The sequence below is a fragment of the Rhinopithecus bieti genome, unplaced genomic scaffold, assembly GCF_001698545.2.
Source record: "Rhinopithecus bieti isolate Rb0 unplaced genomic scaffold, ASM169854v2 scaffold_41274, whole genome shotgun sequence".
Classification (NCBI taxonomy): domain Eukaryota; kingdom Metazoa; phylum Chordata; class Mammalia; order Primates; family Cercopithecidae; genus Rhinopithecus; species Rhinopithecus bieti.
In genome coordinates this window covers 274,485-297,114 of record NW_016816882.1, presented here as the reverse complement: position 1 = coordinate 297,114, position 22,630 = coordinate 274,485, and the positions used below count along the sequence as shown (strand labels likewise).

The following is a 22,630-nucleotide window of genomic DNA, read 5'->3' as shown; positions in this document are numbered from 1 at the left end:
CTGGTGTCAAAATATCCCTTTAAAAAGACTCTTGAATTACATTGGGTAATTTCTTAAATACAGAAGCACGTGGCTGTTAAATGCAAAGGCACTGTTTTTCCCAGTCATCCCAGGCACCGTGTCCTGTACCTCCATCTTCACTTTGTTGTCGCCAAAGCACAGGTGCTGCAGGTAGGCCGCTGCATTTGCTTGAACAGATGGGAACTGGTGCTGAAGCATGTGAATGACCTCAGGCAACTCAGGATCACGCCAGGCAAACTCCCTACATGAGAAAAACATGGCTTCAGAAAGGAAGGCCCATGTTGTAAAAATACACTGAACAAAAAAACTTGTTATAAGGGAAAAAAGCTCTGCTGAGATAAAAATGGGAAGTTACAAAAATCCTAAAAAATACGTACCTAAATAATTTTTCCCCCTGATGAACATATGCAGAGGCCCAGATGCTTACGATCTTAAAGAAATCATGACGCACAGATGCACAGAAAGAGATTCAGGAGAACAAAGAAAATTCTTAATATAAGTAACTTTTCCACTCTAGTGCTCCTCCTCCTGGTTCTAATTTTATGTCTTTCTACCTATGTAAGAAATCTGCAGGTGCAAGGCACAGGTAAACACGTGCACTTTAGCGAAGTGAGATGTCATGCCTTAAGGGAGAGGAAGGGCTGGTGGTAACAGACAGAGCTGGCGTCAGCCTAGAAATCACAAACATTATGTGCCTGAGGATTTTTAAGAAACAATGTTTATGGTTGCTCTTGAGTATAACACAGAAACACAGAAAACTATAAAAAAGAAAAAGTATTTGACCAGTCATCCTATATTATTACTGCTGACATTTCCTATTTTTCTATATATGTGCGCAAATGTGCACACATGTATGGGTTTGGGATTTTTTCCGTAAAACTGGGTTATTATTAAATAGCAGTTAATATTTCATAAACCCCTATCCTGTGTCAGGCACTATTCCAGGCATTTTATATATATTTATTAATTTATCCTTACCGCAACCTTAAAGATGCGGACGTTGAGGCAGAAAGGCCATGTGACTGGCCACGTGGCTGTAAACAGTGGAGTGGTACTCTGCCTTCAGAGTTTGTGTCCTCCAACACTATGCTATACCATTTTTTTGGACAATGAATATATAATCATGCTATGTATATGTACTTTTATACTTTGCTTTTTTTCAGCTAACATCCATTTTCAGGATTTTCTAACGTCCAGATGACATTACGCCAATAAGATATTGGCATAGTGTTTGGAATTCTTGTTAAATGTAAGTTTGCTCTTTTATTATGTGAAGAGCAGATTGTTAGAAAATGGCTTAAAGGCCGGGCGCGGTGGCTCAAGCCTGTAATCCCAGCACTTTGGGAGGCTGAGACGGGCGGATCACGAGGTCAGGAGATTGAGACCATCCTGGCTAACCCGGTGAAACCCCGTCTCTACTAAAAAATACAAAAAACTAGCCAGGCGAGGTGGCGGGCGCCTGTGGTCCTAGCTACTCGGGAGGCTGAGGCAGGAGAATGGCGGGAACCCGGGAGGCAGAGCTTGCAGTGAGCTGAGATCCGGCCACTGTACTCCAGCCTGGGTGACAGAGCGAGACTCTGTCTCAAAAAAAAAAAAAAAAAGAAAAGAAAAGAAAATGGCTTACAGAACAACAAATATACAGACTTTGATTACAGGATAAAGTTAGTTGTTTATTAAAAAAAAATTCATACTGAGTAAACTTTTAAAATTATCTTTAAAATTAATGACCAAGTGATACTTCTCTTGCCTGGTTTTTGAAGGCTTAGAGTCTCTCTTGGTCTGGGAAGGCTCCATGTATTAACTTGTTAGACCACTGCAAAGGGGCTTGTCATCCCACACCTGTGTGCACACATGCATCCACACACACACACCATACTCAGTGAATCCTTACTGTGCTACAGTGCTGGAGATACAAATACTGGATACGATATGATTCCATTTACAGGATCTTCTAATGCCAAACTAAAAAGTTCTGTCTTAATACCAACAACAGGAGGAGTTATCCTTTATTGAGTTTACCTTTATCAGGCTTTGTGCCAAGAACTTTACATTCATTATCTCGTTTACCTTTACTGTTCCTCATGAGGTAAGCACTATTAAAATAACATTAGACACAGATAAGGAACTCAGGATTAGTAATTAGTGGTGGAGGTTAGTGAAACCCAGGTGGTCTATATGTGTGCCTACACATAAGGAATGAACGTTGTGAAGCAGGAGAGTGAGAGGATATGACATGGTCACATTTATACAGACGATAACTCTGGTGGCCAAGGAAAGAATGCCCTAGAATACAAAAAGATGGGTGTCATGCAGAGTATCCACTATCCACACAGAAATCTACATAGCTGCTTGAAATGAAATAGACTTCTCTTTGATTTCTCTCTTTTCTTCATCTTCCCTCATGGAATCCATCGGCAAGTTCTGTTGACTATCTACAAAACATTTAACATATACCAAATCCATTCATTTTCTCCATTTTGCCCAGAAGAGTCTAACAGTTTCCTACATGTTCTCTCTGCTTCTAATATTATCCCCCCACCCCATCTGCACCCCCAATCCATTCTTTATACAGCAGCCAGATGATCTAAAAACTGAAGTCAGGTGTGAGATGGAGTTTCCGGCTTGGGTAACAGGTCGGATGATGATGTCATTAACAGACATTAAGAATATAGCCAATGCCAAGGAAGGCAAGATAACAGCATAAAAAGCACAGAATATGGAGTTAGATTGCCTGGGTTTCAGTCTTGGGTCCTTCAATTTCTGTGTGATTTTGAAAACCAATTAATTATTTGGAGCTTCAGTTTCCTCAACTGTAAAACAAGATCAATGAAACTAATATTTCAATCTTCACTGGTTGGTTGTAATGATTAAATGTGATGTTAAATACTAAAATATTTTACATATTTTTACTTCGGATACAGATGTTTTACTAATATTCATCGTCCCTAAAAAATGAGCTATTCCAAACAGATGAATTCCTAGTAACAACTAATTTTCCTTTTATATATTGAAACTATATCAATCATTTCTCATGAAAATCTGTCTAAAGCCTATTATGTAAATCTCTGTTGTACTTAACAGAGTGCAAGAAGTATGATTTACTCTTTCTTTGATGACTCACAATCATTACAAATACACGTTTTTGTCCTCTTTAAATGGGACACTGAGGGTCAAGATTTCCTGACATCCCTGGGGCCAGACAGCCCCGAGGGTGGGCTCCTGCCAGAGCTGGGTAATTAGGCTTGCTTGGCTTCATCTCCAACCTTGATGTAAATTCAGTAGAAATTTACCCTGGAAAAACTGCTATCAATTTGTAGGCTGGCTGGATGGCATCAATGGCTGCCAGGATTTGCTTCAGTAAAACCTAAGCTCAGACTTCTGTTTCTAGCCATGATAGAGTAACTCGTACTGGATTTTGCCCTCCCGCTATAAACAATGATAAAAGTGAATTTAGCTAAATGTAGGAGAAAACTGTTTTTAGACCCTCGACAACAGGCAACACAAGAATATAATCCTTGAGAGGAGGGAAACATCAATGAGTCCCATGTTTACCTGGCTTTCTGCCAGGGGGCACTTTCTGGACCATGACACAGGAAGCTGAGGACAAGTAGTATGTGAGGGATTTAGTGAGCTGAAGCAGGGAGTGAGTGGAATTTGCAGGTGCTAAAGTGGTTATAATGCGCAAGGCAGAGTACTGAAGACAAGCGAGCTAAGCAGAGGTGATTCTCTGGGTTTGTGTGTGGACTATCTGCAAGTCCTCAGTTGTACCCTGAGCTGTAGGGCACATGCACAGGTCTGGTGGAGAGTGGCTGCTGCATGACTCAATGCTGAACAGGTACCAGTTGATGTGGACTCCCAGCCTAGTCAGAGCACAGACATCACTGAAAACCTTGGGAATTTAGTCAAGACTCCACAAAGGCCAAGTTTTAGGAGTAAGGACCATGTTCTAAGGTTTAAAAGAAATATGAACTAGACCTAACAATGAACAAAACCAATTTTGATGGGATTGAAAGGATCTACCCGTAATTTAGTTCTCTGCCACAATAAAACTCAGCATCCTAACAGGAGACAGCCTAATCCAGATTCCCTATAATGTATCATCTAGAACAGTCGGTAGATAATTTAAAATGACTAAACACGAGAAGAATCAGAAACATATGACTTTTAAATATGTAAAAAAGGAAACCAATAGAAACAGACCCAGAGACACCCCAGATGTTGAAATTATCAGAGGAAAAATTTTAAATGGTTATATTAAATGTGTTCAAAGACTTAAAGAAAAAGATGTATATATGGAGTGAAGAGATGGAGAATCTCACAGGAACATTGACTATATAAAAGGAACCAAATTCAAGGATTAGAAATAAAAACAAATTTGCAAGGGCTTCACAATAGATTGTAGTCTATAGGACAAAGAAAACTAAATTTGAAGGCATCAATAAAAATTTTTGATTACAAGAATATAGGGAAAAAAGACTTAAAAATGAAGACAGATTCAGTAATGTGTGAAATAATAAAGTGATCCTATGTGTTTAACTGGAGTCTTAGAAGGAGAGAAGAGAGTTTGGGGCAGAAAAGAAGCTTAAAGAATTAATCGTTGAAAATTCCCCAATTTTGACAAAACATCAACCTACATTCCAAGAATCTCAGGGAACCCCAAGCAGGTTAAATGCAAAGAAAATTATATTTAGGTTCATCAGAATAAAACAGCTGAAAGCTAGAGAAAAATCTGAAAAGCAGCCAAAAAAAAGATACATTACATAATGAGAAGAATACACATGATGTCTGCCTTATCAACAGAAACAACGGAGGTCTGAAGACAATGAATGACATCTTTTAAAGTACTGAAAGAAAAAAATCCACACCTGTAAATCCTGAATTGTATATCTAGCAAAAAAAAATCCTTTAGAAAAAACAAGTGAAATATTTTCAGATAAACTGAAGCTGAGATATTTTGTTACAAGCAGAAATGCAAGACAAGAAAGGTTAAAGGAAGTTCTTTAGGCCAAAGGGAAATGAGATGGAAACGTGAATACACAGGAAATCTTTCATGTTACTCCTTTTAGAAGCATCATTGGTGTTATTAATAAATTTGGTTCCCAAGTAGACGACTATAAAAAAACTCATGGATTTCCTTTTATACAGTAAAGATCAATAAATTCCTCAGTCTTACAGAGAATTTTTCAGGGTAATTGTAATGTGGCATTAACAATAAAGGCTTACAAGTGAATAAAAATATTACTTCCAATTGCTATTTTCAAAACTAAAAATTAACAGCTGTCATGAGCTTTTAATTTTCGTTTAAATATTCAAACTTCAAAATCATCTGAATTCCAGTTTCAGCTAGAATAAATGCACCTACCAATATAATCACTTATTCACCTTACAAAATGCATTATCAGTAAAGTTTCACATAATCAAAGCTAGCCATAACAGTTTTATGCATTAGACTATGAAATTATCACACTATGAATAGCTGAGGTATATTATCATACATGAAGTCCTTGTTTATAGCGAATCAACTCATATTAGAGGTCAAAACTGAAGTCTTCAGGGACACATATTAAACTCAAAGCTCTCATCACACTTCACTGCCTTTCTAGGCAGCTATTATTTTCTCTTCAGGTCCAGTCAAGGGATGGTCTAAATTACCTACAATTCAAAACCCGTTTGGGAATTTCTGCATCTATTTGGGTGTCTGAGGCCTTTGTCATTTTGAGGATTTGGAAAAACAAAATCAGTAAGAGTATTTCTGACAAGCTGTAGGTGTTATTAGACAAGTTATTATGACAAAAAGGTGGCAAATCAGGAATAGCAGAACCAAATGCATTTATACAGCTTAAAGAATTTCAGGAATAAAAGTGAATAAGGGCAGTGGTTTTAGTGAAGCAGTGGATTTCCCACTCAACTTTAAAGTATCTTTAGTCATTTTGTTTTAATGACCAAAACCTCACTCATCATTTTAATTCACATTCGTTAAAATAAGTTGGTAGGTTGCTAAAAATGAATTGATAATTATAACAATTTTCCAGTGAAGCAACTATTTGTGGGCGAACAGTGAATGAAATCTTGCATACACGCCTTAAAATAACACTAAAGCTGCTTAAAATTTAGCAACAATTTCACTCTTTCAGAAATGAAAATTCCTTTAGTTTCAAAATATCTTGATTTCCTGAATATTTTAAATGGCTTTAAGGACAAGGTCAGTTTTTCAAAATCAATCAAGTATTAAATGACTCATATTATCTTAATAAAAAATGCTGTCTACAGGGCCAAACAAAATCAGGAGGAGGAAACGTCTACGATGTGCCAAATACTTTTTGCTTATTAGATAGAATTTCTTACAAAGACTATCTTCTCCTAAATGTCAGAAAGTTTTTTCAAAGAACCTGGTTAATAAAAGCGTTATATATTGTTGACCACTATGATTCAAAACGTATATAACACTGGTCTTTCTCTAGTTTGTAATAATCAAATCCATTTCTTGAAGCTGTTATCCAAGAAGTCGGTCAGGGATAAGGGCAAAGGGAAAACTGATCCTTCAAAGCCTTGTTTAATTCTAAGAGGCTATTCCAGGTAGTTGTCTTGATGAAATACTTTAGTGATGAATGCTGCAGATATTCCCACGGATCTGTGCATTCTCTAACTTACTATTAAAGGATGGAAAGAAGGAAGCTATCTTTAAAATGAAATTAACCTCAATGACCTATATAGCTGGAATACAACTGGAAGTATTAATAGATATGGAATTAATGATAGTATAATAGACTTAGCAACTTAAAAAGAGTCAAAAGTGAGGAACTGGCTAACTCCTGCAATGCTGTAGCCTTCTAGAGACTCCTAACTGGTACTCGCCTGGGGTCCTTCTGAATGCTGTCTATTGATGGGGATCTTGTGGTGCCATCATCAGCCGACACTACGTGCTGAAGCCTGTTATAATTGCACTCTTGCACTCGGTATTGTATAGGCCTGTAGGGCTCTGCGTAGGTAGCTGTTGTGTTCAGAGCATAATTGTTTCTTTGGTATGTAAGGGTACTTCGTTGGCTGGATGTCCTTTGTAGATTTCCAATACCTACTAGAAAGTCAACATTTTGAAAAAGATTAGTATGTTCTCCATGAGCTCACACTTTAATAAAAGGTAAAACATTTTAATTTTAAGGATTATAGTTTTGGCAATTATATAAATCGCACTTTTATATTTTAAAATTCTACCTTATTAGTGCTAAAAGGGTACTTAAGTTTTAATGTACCTAAATATTTTGTTAATTTTATTACCAAGAAAGAACAAAAGTGAAATTACAAATCTGCTTATATAATATGTTCATTGAGGTTCAGTAACAAAACTGAGAGAAACACAAGAATCTTAGAGACAGACAAAATACAAAATTTATTAATTTCATTCTAGTGGTAAAAACAAGACTTCTTCAAGTTTGTAAGTAATTAAAACTATCAAAATTTTAACACTTCATGTATACTGGTTACTTGTTTTATTCTACAGCAGTCCATCCTTACCTTTTGGTTTTGCTTTCCATGGTTTTAGTTACCTGTGGTCAATTGTTGTCCAAAAATTTATCAAATGGAAAATTCCAGAAACAAGTAATTCATAAATTTTAAATTGCACGCCATTCTGAATAACATGATGAAATCTGTGCCATTTGGCTGCGATCCCACTGGGATGTGAATAATCCCTTTGTCCAGTGTACCCATGCTATAGATGCTACTAGTCTGTTAGTCACTTAGCAGCTGTCTTGACTATTATATCTACTGTCTCAGTACTGCAGGGCTTGTGTTTAAACAACCCTTATTTTACTTAATTGTTCTATTTCATTATTTGTTATTCTTGTTAATCTCTTACTGTGCCTGATTTATCAATTAAACTTTATCATATGAATGAATATATAGGAAAATATACAGTACATACAGGGTTCAGTACCATCTGCCATTTCAGGCATCCACTGATGGTCTTGGAACGTATTCCCCCTGGATATAGAGAGACTACCATACCTTTTATTTCTAGACCTGTGGATTGTAATAACACTGGAAAATCTACTTCACAAGAGGGAAAGAAGATTGATATATCAAATTATTCTACAGCTACTCCCCTAAATTACTGTATGATGCTATTATAAAGATACTATATACTGAATTTAAAATGACTTTCCCAATTATTGCAGTGGGTATCCCTCCAGTAACTGTATACATATCTTCTTGCAATTAAAAAGATTTTAAACAATATCTATTTCTTAGTCCTATTAAAGGAATTCCTCAATTTACAGACATAAGGAAAAGCAAAATACTTTTTTATTAACATCTATTAGAAATGGTACATTTTATTAGAAGATAAATCCCTCAGTGGATCAAACTGTCAGTTTCCTGCAAAGAACCAATTCAAATACAGTCTTCCCCATTCTGGTGTTGAGATAGGTATTTCTCCTAGAGTTGTACCTTTGAGGGGTTATTTTTGCTACCTAGGGTTCATTTGTAAGCATGTTAATGAATCTGATACCTCTTAAAAAAAAGAGTAGTCTTGAGATTCCATGAGCCAGCCGTGCAGCATGACCTGGTAGCTCACACCACCATGGGCTACAGCTTCTGCTCTACCAGCCTTGATGGTGTGGCATAAACATGAGGACTGGTGGTACAAGGGTGTGATGCTCCAGCTCCCTGCTTTTATAAATGTTGCTATTGAATCCTGCCCCAGTTTGAGTCCATCACAAGAGGTATCTATTTCACACTCTCCATTTAACTATTCAGAGAACATCCAACATTAAAAAAGGAGTAACGCCAAATACACTTGGGCTTCACGCTTGCTAAATCAAAGATGGCCAAGTAACTCAGTTATGGATTTTCTCCAAAAACTTATTCGGCAAAAGAATTACAAAGAAATATTCCAACAAGGCTTTCCTTTTGATATTGAATATGCATCCAACTTGGAGTCAGATTTACAGTTTTACAAACTTATTCCTGAACTAACAGTATAATCACTATGTTCATTGATTATATTGTACTAAGGTAAAAATATACCACCTACAAATAGGTACTAAATGAACCTGTTTTATTGCTTATTGATCTGCTGTTACAGCTGATTATCTGACAACCAAATGGACATCATGATTTTCTTCTAACAGGGAACCCAATCTCAATAAACACTTCTACTGTGGGGCCTGTGAAATCAGGAAACCAGTAAACAGAGCTGATGCCCACCTGAACCTGTACGATACAACGCCGTCTGCGATCCTTGGAGCTCCACAGTTCCATGGTTTGGGCTGCGGTACACTGGGCTGTAATAGGTCCTCCCCTCATATATAGGAGTAATGTGCAAGTCGGGAGACACGGCAGAACGAAGGTCTTGCCCAAGCTGACTGTGCTGACTAGCATAGGAACTCCGTAAGCCTAGAGGCACAAAAATTACATCATTAAGAACTGAGACAATCACAGTGAGGTTAAAAACATAAACCCTAATTAAAATCCTAACCCCTGTAATCCCAGCACTTTGGGAGGCAGAGGTGGGAGAATGGCTTGAGCCCAGGAATTTGAGACAAGTCTGGGCAACAGAGTGAGACCCCATCTCTACAAAAAATAACTTTTTAAAAAATTAGTTGGGTATGGTGGTGTATGTCTGTGATCCCAGCTACTCAGGAGGCTGAGGCTGGAAGACTGCTTGAACCCAGAACGTCGAGGTTGCAGTGAACCATGATCACACCACCGCACTCCAGCCTGGGTGACCAGGTGAGGCCCTGTCTCAAAATAAATACATACATACATACATACGTAGATATATACTTAAAAAATCCTAACCAATAGGACCAAGTGTTAAGTCTAAACAGTAAAACTAGTAAGTTTTACCAAAGAGAAATGACACATGTGAAAAGGACTCCAGATATATATTTTAAATACAACTTTCTCAGCCGGGCACGGTGGCTCATGCCTATAATCCCAGCACTTTGGGAGGCTGAGGAGGGTGGATCACAAGGTCAGGAGATCGAGACAATCTTGGCTAACATGGTGAAAACCCATCTCTATTAAAAATACCAAAAAAAAAAAAAAAAAAAATTAGCCAGGCGTGGTGGCGGGCACCTGTAGTCCCAGGTACTTGGGAGGCTGAGGCAGGAGAATGGCGTGAACCTGGGAGGCGGAGCTTGCAGTGAGCCGAGATCCATCACTGCACTCCAGCCTGGGCGACAGAGCGAGACTCCATCTCAAAAACAAACAAACAAAACACTTTCTCTTGGCAGCAAGATGAAAGTAGGTTTTCTAAGAAAAATAACAAAAAATTAAATGATTTGATACACTGAGATTCATCCTTCAATAAGCTATTTTATGATGGTGATCAAACAGAGAATGACCTATTATTATATCATTTTCACTTTAAGAGCTTTATACGAGCAGTGGTTCATGCTGCTCTCTTCCTACCCTGCGGACCTGCCAGTCTCATTTAGTGGACAATCAGCTTCTCTCTGCGTGCAAGGCCCACCATCTCACACCTCTTTGAATCCCAACATCTAACAGAATGCCTACATTATGTACTTGGTAAAGGTTGATGTTTAAAAGCTGTTTTGAAATGTCTATTAACTCACATATAATTTTACAGAAAACACTGGAAATTTTGTGCCATAAGTTTTGTAATATTATCAGTGAACTAATATTATTATAAAATACTATTTATCATTATGTTTTTTCTTTCTTTAAAAAAAAATCAAACCCCAAAACTGTTGTTTTTATAAGAACTCACATACCAGATTCTTGTTTACCTTCTTTCTAGTATAAAGAAAAAACATAAAGTTAGTAGTACATGAACATTAAATCATTTTAAATATTTTGATTCAAACTGCTAATAACTAATGTTTACACATGGGACTCATGATAAAAGGTATACTTCAAACCCAAACATTTCATTTTCTTAAAAGACTGAATGAATATTTTCTATATTATGATGCTCAGAAGTGACTTGCATTATTAGTAAGTAGAGTCTGTCACTTGTAAAAATATCAATTAAGGGTATATCCCAAACATAAGAGAAAGCACAAACATATCTGAAGCCAGTCAGTATATATTTGCTTTTTAAAAAAATGGCAAATCATTAACAAAATAAGTAATTATAAAAAGGTAAGACTGGCCGGGCACGGTGGCTCATGCCTGTAATTCCAGCACTTTGGGAGGCAGAGGCGGGCAGATCTCGAGGTCAGGAGTAACAAGCCTGGCAGAGGTGGCGAAACCCCAATTCTACTAAAAATACAAAAATTAGCCAGGCATGGTGGCAGGCGCCTGTAATCCCAGCTGAGGCTGGGCAGAGAATTGCTTGAACCTGGGAAGGGGAGGTTGCAGTGAGCCAAGATCGTGCCACTGCACTACAGCCTGGGTGACAGAGCGAGACATGAGACTCCGTCTCAAAAAAAAAAAAAAAAAAAAAAAGATGGTTCCCATCCTGTTAGTTCAGTTAATCAAATCACAACTAAAAGCAAATAGGCCTGAATATGCGTGCTAATTATATGTTGCTTAGTGAGGAGAGGCAAGAAAGTTAATGCATGCATAAAGCTTCTAAAGTGAATGATTATTACCTACCCTGGACAGCAATGTGACACCGAAAGAAACTAAACGAATCAATGTGGGTTTTAGCTACTGGTTCCCCTCTTGCTATAATGAAGACCATAGGTTTATACAATCTTATAACTGGGAGATTATCCAGCCAAACCTCATTTCAAAACCGAGGAAACAGAGTCCCAAAGGAAATGTGATTCGCCCCCACTGGAGAGCTACTTCCTTGCCGAGCTGGGTGGAAAGCACACGTCAGTGCTCTGTCATTATACATCCAATACTGGACACAGCTATCCCTCATGGAGCAATGGCATGTGGTCAGGAAAAGTCTGAACTCCACAGAGCCCTCCACAAACACCAGGTTAAAGAGGAAGGTAAGCCCACCAAGAAGGGGGCCATGGAAAACAACTTCAAAGATGACACTATGATTGCTATTGCAAAATTCCCTTTTGAGAATTTCAGCTTTTTAGTCACTGGCCAATTTCTTCTTCTTCTTTTTTTTCTTCTTCTTCTTCTTATTTTTAGCATAGTCTAAGCTCTTTCTTTATGGAGCCCACGAATACCTTAGACAAAAGTGCACAGTTTTTGCTAACAGTGACATAAAGCAGAAAGGTTAATGTACCTAGTGCTCAATAATCTTATCATTATGAGGTGCTGTTGTAACACCCAACAGAGCCACAGACACTCACGACTCAGTGCAAGACACTGAGGATCACTGACACTTGGACAGAGCCAAGCCGGGGACTGGATGCTTCTGACATTGGTTGAGTCCTCGTGCTCCCACCACTGCACTGGGATGTGAAATAAGACAAAGCATTCTGCATCTCCATTACAATGTTATATTCTCATTCTCTAAGTATCTGGCTGGATTCTTCACTGGAATCCATGCAATCTGAAAGGTTTTGTAAACACTGACTATGATTTCATGAGAAAGGTAACAAAATGAGCTCTTTGCATTTAGAAATATAAAAAGTAACTGGCAGATGTTCACTCACTATAGGATCATTAGTAAATTGGAATTACTATTATGTGATAAGACTATAATGGGAAATAAAAGACTTAGAACTTTAGTGGGATGCAGCACTTTCTTGATATTAAGAATCCTTCTAAATAACACAATAATGTCTACTACTATTTTTGTTTACCCGCTCATGTGTTTAAAAACACATGTACACAGTCTTATAGATTAGCATTTAAAAAAATTACAGTAAATAGCCTCTGTAGATTAAGTAAAATGAATATGTATAGAGAGCTCACTATAACTTACTATTATTGAAACTGGAATTCAAATAATTATGTTCTATAATTAGCATTAGAAATAATTTTTTCAGGGCTGGGTGTGGTGGCTCACGTCTGTAATCCCAGCATTTTGGGAGGCCAAGGCGGGGAGATCACGAGGTCAAGAGATTGAGACCATCCTGGCCAACATGGTGAAACCCCGTCTCTACTAAAAATACAAAAATTAGGTGGGTGTAGTGGCGTGTGCCTTTAGCCCCAGCTACTCTGGAGGATGAGGCAGGAGAATCACTTGACCTGGGGGGGTGGAAGTTGCAGTGAGCCAAGAGCAAGCCACTGTACTCCAGCCTGGTGACAGAGTGAGACTCTGTCTCAAAACAATATATATATAAATAAACAAAATTTCATAGGTATTCCCACAGATTAATTTTTAATAACATTACTTCCCCTTCCAAATAATGGAAAACACTGATATGCCACTGCATTATTTATCCAACAATACCTTCTATTTACAATTCCACAAACATATTAGTTTAGCTAGTATTATAGTGATTCCATGTGATTCAAAATCTTTATATTTATGGCATTAGAAATAAACATAAATTTATCTTTCAAAGATCGATTCTTTATCTCCTCTAAAGTTTTCTTGACATGCTATGATTATTCTGAAATGAGCATATTAGAGCATATATATATATATATGTCTGTAGTAGAAAGTAAGTTTGTGTCATCATTTAAATTATGATCACCAAATACCCAAGTCCCTGAATTTAGTACAAAACATTGCTTTAGGCTTATCAATTAGTAGGCTATTAATCCTTTGAAATTAAGAACACTTTGCTTCTTGAGAACACTGCAGTATTTCTAGAAAAAAATCACTGAGAGTCTAGGCCTAAAAAATAGACATTATATTTATTTCTCCCCAAAACACAAAGTTTAATTTTACCTGCACTGTCAGAGAAACGGACTGTTTAAACCAGAGGAAATGAGCCCTCTTAGGGTTAAACATGGAGACAATAATTTATATGCTGTCTTCCTTCCTCCAGTCTTCTCTTTACTCTCTTACAAGCAGGAATTTCTGCATAGCTGTTCTATACACACAGGGAGAATATGGAAGTCCTCAGAACTATTTATTTTCTAAGATTTCCTTGGGAGGTAGAATTTCAAAAATGATTCCTACATCATTTTGCTGCATACTTTTCAGAGGCATTGCAGAAAATATCTAAGCCAAACATACTTCTTGGATGGATGAGTGAATAAGAGGTGGTTTCTCCACTAAGAATTTCTTTGAGCTCAAAAATCAAGTTCAATATAAATTCTCCAGGCAAAATTATTCAATCAGAAAAATCTCAAAAGGCTTAAACTTTCCTAGAAGCCATAAAAGATACTAATTTTACTATGTAAAATGTTAAACAGTTTTGTAAATTAAAACTAAAATGAAACAAAAAGACAAGTGACAAAATGGAAAAAATACTTGAGAAGCATATTATGAGGCGCTAACTTATCTCTAGTAAAAAAAAGCTTTCACAAATTATAAAATAGACAAAAGACTTGAACTTGTAGTTTAACAAAATGAAATAAAGCTGTTGATGAACATATGAAATCTTCAACCTCAGTCATAACTCAATAAAAGCCCTTTAAAAAAATGAGGTACAGCTTTTTACCTATCAGATTGGCAAAGATGAAAAACTTGGAATATGCAGTGCTAGTGCAGTGTAGACAAGGTATAGAGAAACAGGCACTCAAACTACTGGCAGAAATATAAATCCGTGTGTAACCTTCTTAGAAGGCAATTCTAATTAATATCTCTCAAAGTAAAAATACACACATATTCTGATGCAGCAATTCTACTGGATCCCAGTTACCCTAGTACTTATGTGAAATATGCAGGAAGAACAATGTATACTATACTACATCATCTCTAATAGCTAAACATAACAAACAACCTAAATGTCCATTAGTAGGAAAATGACAAATAAATTGATATATCTATAAAAAATGAGTCCCATGCATCTATTAAGAATGAGGTAGAGCTCTTAAGACACAGTAAGTGAAAAGAGCAAAGTATAGGAGATTTATATGACAGAATTCCATCAGTAGAAAACACAATGTGTGTGCAGATTTGCATAGATTGTGTGTATCTGTAAATGCAAAGAAACATTCTGAAAGTCACATCAACCGTGATGGGACTGGGTGAGGGTAAAAGGCTTTCACTCATTTCAATATTTTCCAGTATAGTTTTAATTTTTACCATTCGGTATATGTTACTTTTAAAATATAATTTAAAACACTACAGTTAAATTGCATTTTATTTAAAATAACCAAATCTTTACATCATGTGGGAAACCCTTCATGAAAAACCCTGAAGTTGGAACAGCTGTATTAAGGATCCGGTGTCGTACTGCTTTAATAGGAGTGGCATGTAAAGGTAATTTTTAAGCGCTTTGTGCATTTGCCATTAAAATGCCAAAGTCAAGTAGGCGATAAAATTCATATTCTAGTCTATACTACCGAAGTATTTCTAAAGAAAAAATTTAAACATTTAAACAGATATTCTGATACCACCTTTTAACATAACTTTAGGGTATGTTTAGGGGTAGGCCTGGCTGGTAAAAAATATTTCATTAAAAAAAAGTCAACTGCTTAGAATTCCAACTAATACTTCTGAAATGCAAAAAAAATGTACATTTTAAACCCTAATATTTTGAGGGGGAAATATTACAAAAGAGTTGTATCCATTGCAAAATGATTCTATTGATATAAATGTATATAATTTCATGTATTAAGAATTACAGAGCCTGAAAGACAAGTTAACCTTAACTTCGTAGTTTAAATTTTGAGATGAAAAACATGAATGAGCCCTTTCCACCTTTTCATTCTTTGTTTCAGCTTTAGTTACACAGATTTCCTCACTGGGTTTTATGTAGCACTGTCACCTTGTACGCACCTGTCAGGCTGTCTGGCCTGGGTGGAACCATCCTCTCATAAATGTCATACTGCTGCTGTCCGAATTGCTCCATGTCATGAACAGTCCTTTGCAGTGAAGGTCCCAGATGCTGTGGTACGGCGGTCATCCCTGAGCGTTTGGGGGATGACGACCCCACCTGGCCTTGGGATGGGGAAGCTACTCGAGTCTGTGCATCCGTCAGGGTCAGTGGGGACCCCACTCTGGCGGTGGTTTGGTATTGAGGGGTTGGTCCGTTGGGATTGGAGGTCTGCCGGGAGGTGACTGACCCAATCCGCCGTATAGCTGTTGGGGAGGCGGGTCTCTGTGAGTACGGAGAGGCTGCCCGCACAGCAGGTAATGTGGTGGAGGAATATGCACTGGGGTTCAGAGGTCGGGGGTCGGTCACTGACGGAGAGCCAAATCCACTACCCAGAGAAGTTCTCAGTGACCCCCTTGAAGGAGACACGCCTGTGCTGATAACATAAGAAGGAGACTGTGCTCTAGATGGAACTGAACTAACTCTTCTCATGGCCCGATTGGCTACTGATGGCTGATGAAAGGGGGGAAAAAAGAGAATGGGTTTATCCAGGGTTTTGTGTTCATTGCCATTACAAAAGAAATACACATAACTCACTACAGAACGTGAGTCCACTATTTATTTTAGGCGTCTAAGTTTCTTTTCCTCTTTACGCTTTGAGCCAGACATTAATTTTTCCTCATGGTGCTTCAGTTGTTTTACATTTTTTTTTTTTTGGTGGTTTAAACCAAATGCTAAAATTAACCCGTAAAAGAGATCTGAAGACATTTAATACTCCTTTTATCTTTACATTTTAACTATTGCCCATGCGTTTTTCACAGCACATAAAATGTTTTATTCTAAGTGTTACAAGTAATTCATGAGCGTGAAGGGGCACTGGAACAATGTACTTACTTCATTCCCTGTGAGACAAAGTTTGGCCAAGGCAATGCATTTATGTAAAACAAAAATTTGAATATAATTTGAATATATCAGTCTAAATGTAGTTAGTGGAATATTTATCATTAGTTTTCTTTATGGGTTGGTCCCATTAACAAAAGGAACATGTTCTTTCATTGTGGAATAAATGAACATTTGGATCAAGTGTGGGTCTGGCACTCTCCACTGTGAATTTACTTCGGGGAACAGCTTGGCTACACAGGTGCTCTAGGCAAATTTGTTGATTCCTTTAGATCAAGCATAGCTTCTCCTCACTTTACCCATTTCTTTTTACCTCTTCCGATCTATGAGTTCTTAGCTTTAGTTGGTGGATTTAAAGAGATGTAAAAAAAAAAAAAAAAAGGCACCCCAAAATCTATTCCAGCAGGAGGAATGGTCAAAGCCTCTGCTGGGTTCTTGGCCTAGCCAGCTGGAAAAGACTACGTTGGAAAATGAACATTTCTGCCATGGCTGATCCTACTATGAATCTGTTGATTCCTGCAATTACAGCAGGTGCTGGACACTGTTTTTGATGCTGTGCAATAAAAAAAAGGAATGGCTGGGCTGGAGAAGGGGCCCAAGGGGAACAGGTATGGGAAAAAGGAGAGCCAACTGAGAAATAAAAACAGACATTAGGGCTCCAGGTTAGAAGCTCAGGACCAGGCTGCTCTGTTAGCTCCTTAGTGGTTGCCAGAGTCTAGCTGTCATCACTTTTAGGACGACAACCCACAACCACTTTTAGTTCGGGAGGTAAGGAAAGAAGTGGGGATCAGATAAGGGCTTGTATACCCTTAGAGGTCATACAAGGATGTCTGCTCTGCCTCCAGGCATCAAATGCAACTGGGCTGGCTGAAACACTTGCAGTGAGACCTCACCGTGTGCTCAAGTTCAACAATTTTGGGAAGGCAATAAGCAGTGGAGAAGACATGGGGAGGAAAGAGGATGGTAAACAAATAACAAGGCAAAGAAGATGGGGTTTAAAAATCAGTAGATAGCTAGAAAGTTAACAAGCATGATTGGGGTTGGGTGTGGTGGCTGACACCTATAATCCCAACACATTGGGAGACTGAGGAGGGAGGACTGCTTGAGGCCAGGAGTTCAACACCAGCCAGGGCAACATAGTGAGGCCCAGCCTCCACAAAAAACAAACAAATTAGCTGGGCATGGTGGCATGTGCCTGCAGTCTTAGCTACTCCAGGAGGCTGAGTCAGAAAGATTGCTTGAGCCCAGGGAATTGAGACTATAGTGAGCTATGATTGTGCCATACTGCACTCCAGCCTGGGTGACAGAGTGAGACCTTGTCTCTATTAATTAAGAAAAACAAAAGCATGATTGGGTGGTAATAGTGCTAACAAAATGCAAAGAGAATCCCACATGACTTGCAACTACCAAAATGAAGTGATAGTTGGGCCAGACAACTAGGAAATGTGTTGCCTAGACTACATGCAAATTAAGTCTCAGATGCCCCCTTGCAAACAATTCTTTAGCTCTAGTGAGAAAATCAACTTACTCTTAAAGAAAAGAGTGTTTACATGACCACTACTAAGGGCAATAAAATTTATATAGATACACTGCTTTTGAAAAGTGTGATTTCAGACCCGCTGACATAGAAATTCACCTAAGTAGATGAACTCCATCAGCATTTAGTCCAGAGCTTCTCAAATTTTTCCACCAAAGCATCCCCAACAGCAAATGAGTAAATGTATAATCTGAGGACCGGGGGTGCAGCCTGCAGTCGCTTGCCACATGCACAAGATTTCCCATTTTAGCTTGAAAAATTCATGTGCTATATTTGTGTTTAATACAAACATGTTTTAAATGACTTTGAAATTTCTCTTGAATTGCTCAGCAAAAGTGACAAAGTTGTATTATGTATCTCTGTGGGCACTGGGAACTGTGACCCATTGCTGTGTACCTGTAGAGCTTCCTGTATTGCAGTAGAAGAAGCACAGTGTCCTCCTAACTTATTTGATTATCTTGCTACTTTTCAGCTCCAAAGCAAGCACTGGGGTTTTGGGGTCCTGGCACAGATAGTTATCCTCACTGGTTACCACAATGCAGGACTCCTATTGCCTCTCTGAATCCTGGGACATGTTGGTGGACTGATGTGAATACAGTGGTAATGAGAAAGGAGCTAAAGAGTTTTTAGAAAAACACATGCAATATATATTTTTTGCTATCAAGTTAGAGAACCCTCACTTAACAGAATGGATATGTTTCTATACAATACCTTTCTTTAAGCAGTAATATCTCTATTCTAGTAAAAGAAAAGAAAAGTACTTTTAGAGAATAACTCCAGTGATGATGATAATAGTCTTTGGTTAGAATGGGCAAATCCCATTTTATGCAGGTGTGGGAATAGCACTCTGCCCTCCGGAGCTGTTTAGAGCATATTTTAGCCCTAGTATTTTTAGGAACTCATAACCCCTCAGGGACCAAAACATTCCATCCAACCCTCTTACATTCCCCTTAGACTCTTCTCCTCATGCCAAACTTGTTGTTTCCAGAAGAATTACTCTACTGTGTCCAGGAACTAATCAGAATTCATCAGTGGGAGCTAACTCATAGAAACAAATACATTTAACATTGTATCTCAAATAGAATAAAATTATTTTACTATTTTATCCATTCTACAAAAATTGTACATATTGATTTCTAATCAGAAATACCTATAACAGATCTTCAACTAGGAGGGTATTTCTTTTTTTTTTCTTTTTTTGTTTTGAGACGGAGTCTCGCTCTGTCACCCAGGCTGGAGTGCAGTGGTGCGATCTCGGCTCACTGCAACCTCCGCCTCCCGGGCTCAAGTGATTCTCCTGCCTCAGCCTCCCGAGTAGCTGAGATTACAGGCGCCCGCCACCACGCCCGGCTCATTTTGTATTTTAGTAGAGATGGGGTTTCACCATGTTGGTCAGACTGGTCTTGAACTCCTGACCTCAGGTGATCCACCCACCTCGGCCTCCCAAAATGCTGGGATTACAGGCGTGAGCCACTGCGCCCGGCCTCAGGGTATTTCTTTGCAGAGATCTTGATGTGTTCAGCTTACCTGAACCAGTGTTTGTCCTTCAGCTCTTGAATTCCTCACCACATGGTTGTTAGTTGATCCTATGAATGAATGCTGCTGTCTGTTGTCTGCCTTGCTCACGTTCTGGCTGTTGTGGAAACTCCCTGCTTCCTGGTATCCGCTGTCAGAATAAGAATTCATTTGTGTTGAACTTCTTGAGTTACCCAATGATCCTGTAAGAATGAAACCAAGAAATATCTTTATTATACACACTTCTGACACTCGCTTTCAAGAATAAAATCTTAAAAGCAAATCCAATACTTAAAAGATAACACAACAGACCCTCACTTTCATGAAGAGATGTCTGTTCTGGTGAATAGAGGGTTCCTTGTTCTGGCTCTGTCCTGATGAGATAGTTGTTGGGATGGACAGCGTCAGAAACTCTAGGTTTGCTTATACCAGTATTTGGCACATCTGTAAGAAGAAAAGTTTAAACAGCTAAACATAATAATATTACATAAAAACTTGCTAAAAAAGGTTCAAATATTTGTCAATAGCATCTTAGAATCTATATACTAATACAAGGCTGTATTTTCAGATTATACAGCACATTTGACTCTTAACTATATGAATGTGCTCCATAAACTTATACTTCATTAATATATTTTGCTGAATTTCATAAACATTGTTTGTTGTGATTATAAGTCTCAATATTAAGTCAAAATCTGAAAACTGACCCTGTTCCCCTTGGAAAACTGACCTCTCAGACACCTTCCTCCAAGGGATTAAAAGACTGAGAATGGAGACCAAGTATTTTAAGAAGGGTCCTCCATCTTATGAACAATTAAAATGAAAATTACACAACATTCATATTATTGAGCTTGGTGATGAAGCCTCTGAAGGTAGAGCACATTTTATGTTATATTTCATGTCACCTACAGTCAAAGGAACTCTATACAAAGTTTTAGANAGACACCTTCCTCCAAGGGATTAAAAGACTGAGAATGGAGACCAAGTATTTTAAGAAGGGTCCTCCATCTTATGAACAATTAAAAATGAAAAATTACACAACATTCATATTATTGAGCTTGGTGATGAAGCCTCTGAAGGTAGAGCACATTTTATGTTATATTTCATGTCACCTACAGTCAAAGGAACTCTATACAAAGTTTTAGAATTGCCAAGCAATGAAAACTTTCCTGTTCATCTGCTTATTTTATTCCTTTAGTCTTTTTTAAAGGAATACAGGCAAGTCTAACCTAATCATTGTTTCTTCCAGCCAAACCCATCTCTTCCATCATCTCCTTTAACAGTACCATTTGCCATCTTCAACTTGAAAAAAACAAACCCCGTTCAAACTTCTGTTTTTTATGCTGTAAACTTAGGTGGTATAGATCATGCTGGCTCTTCCCAGTTCAATTCCCATATGTCCGTCTTTCTCTAATATCTTCAAAATATATTTTCCCATTTTCTGATGGACTTCAATACAAGCCATTTCTTCTTCGCATTTAACCCTTATATTAACAAACTTTTTTTCAGAAATGCTGCTTCACTCTCACTTCAAAGATTTTAATTAAGTTCTTACATTCTGAGTTTAACATACAATCCTAAAGATTTAAATGTCTACCTCCTTTCCTCCTTCCCTTTCTCCCTCTGGGTACTATTACACGCCAGGCCCTATGCAGTTATGAGAGAAGATATGGGGTGTGTGCGCGTGTGTGTGTGTCTGGGGGAATGGAGCTTAGGAAAATTTTCCTAAAGGAAGTAACATCTAAGTAGCATCCATTTACCACAGGAGGCCAGCTTTCCCTTTCTGTATCGCACTTACCACCATCTCTCTCCACTAGAATATAAGCTGCACAAGGGCAGACAGACTTTTATCTGGTTTGTTATATCCTCAGTGTCTAGGATGGTGCAGAGTACTCAGTAGGTGCTCAGTAAATATTTGTTGAACAAGCAAACTCCTAGTAACAACAGCAGCTTCCTTTTACTGAGTGCTGACTCATGCCTGGCATTGCACTGTGGCTTTACCTTACTGTGTTCAATGAAGTTTGGCTATATAAAGCAAAGTAAAATTTTTAGGGACTGCTGATTAAGCTGCTCTAGAAGGTGAATACAAGGTTTAAGGGAGTAGTGGGAAATCCCAGTGCATTCTAAACCTTTAATTTGATGTCAGATTCAGTTCAAGATTTTGTTTCCTAGCCTCTGGAAAGATTAGCTGACATTCTTAGTATAGGTTTTTAACGACCTGCCTCCTGCTACATTATTTGACAGAATGCTTCTATGTGGTAGAATTCTCTGACAGTTCTGATTGCTTAAGTTTGGAATTTCAGCAAAGATTAAAGATTGTATATGGTTTCCCTGGTATACGTTGAAACATGAGCTGAGTCACCGTCAGGCTGACAATACCATAAAGTGCTCTGCTTCATTTGTACAGCTTCTATCATGAGTTTCCAGAGTTCTAAACATTCTTATACAGTAATTCTCAAAGGAGTTTTGCTAAGGATTAAGTAAAATGCTAAGGAATTGGAATAGCTGGGAATAGCTGCACAGGTGCTGGCCTGAAATCAGAGCTATGCAGCAGTCAACCTTTGTTCCATCAGGAACGGAACCCTGGGAAAGCAAATATGAACTAGCAACAAACTACAGATAAAAAGTACCACTGGTAGCCTCAAGGCTTCACATACATGGAAAAATGTACTGTCTTGGAAAAGAAAAAGATGTTCTTGGAAAAGAAAAGATAGTTCTCAGCGTTAGTTAAATGTAAGGTAAAATCTGGGACACTAATATTTTAAAGCTTTTGGTTTAGAAACACTAGGTGGCATGTAGTGTCAGGGTCTCAACATTTTTCACCATGGAAACCAAAACCATTAGAATTTTATGTAAGCTGCCCACCTACTTTTTAAAGAAAGCTATTCAGAGCTTAAAAAAA

General features: G+C 38.0%; 1 protein-coding gene across 10 annotated transcripts in view; it reads right to left on the bottom strand.

Moving 5' to 3' along the window:
* PKP4 (plakophilin 4) overlaps window positions 1-22,630 on the bottom strand; it is a 236,480-nt gene that overhangs the window by 40,550 nt on the left and 173,300 nt on the right. For 6 of the 10 annotated variants that reach the window (XM_017855440.1, XM_017855445.1, XM_017855447.1 and 3 more), the window contains 6 exons: window positions 20,041-20,172; window positions 19,741-19,931; window positions 15,740-16,289; window positions 9,226-9,414; window positions 6,877-7,096; window positions 130-262 (listed from right to left, as the gene is read on the bottom strand). In XM_017855440.1, coding sequence (XP_017710929.1) covers window positions 130-262; window positions 6,877-7,096; window positions 9,226-9,414; window positions 15,740-16,289; window positions 19,741-19,931; window positions 20,041-20,172 — 1,415 coding nt within the window. The remainder of the gene's footprint in view (window positions 1-129; window positions 263-6,876; window positions 7,097-9,225; window positions 9,415-15,739; window positions 16,290-19,740; window positions 19,932-20,040; window positions 20,173-22,630) is intronic. The other 4 variants (XM_017855444.1, XM_017855443.1, XM_017855446.1 and 1 more) reach the window with 2 other exon arrangements.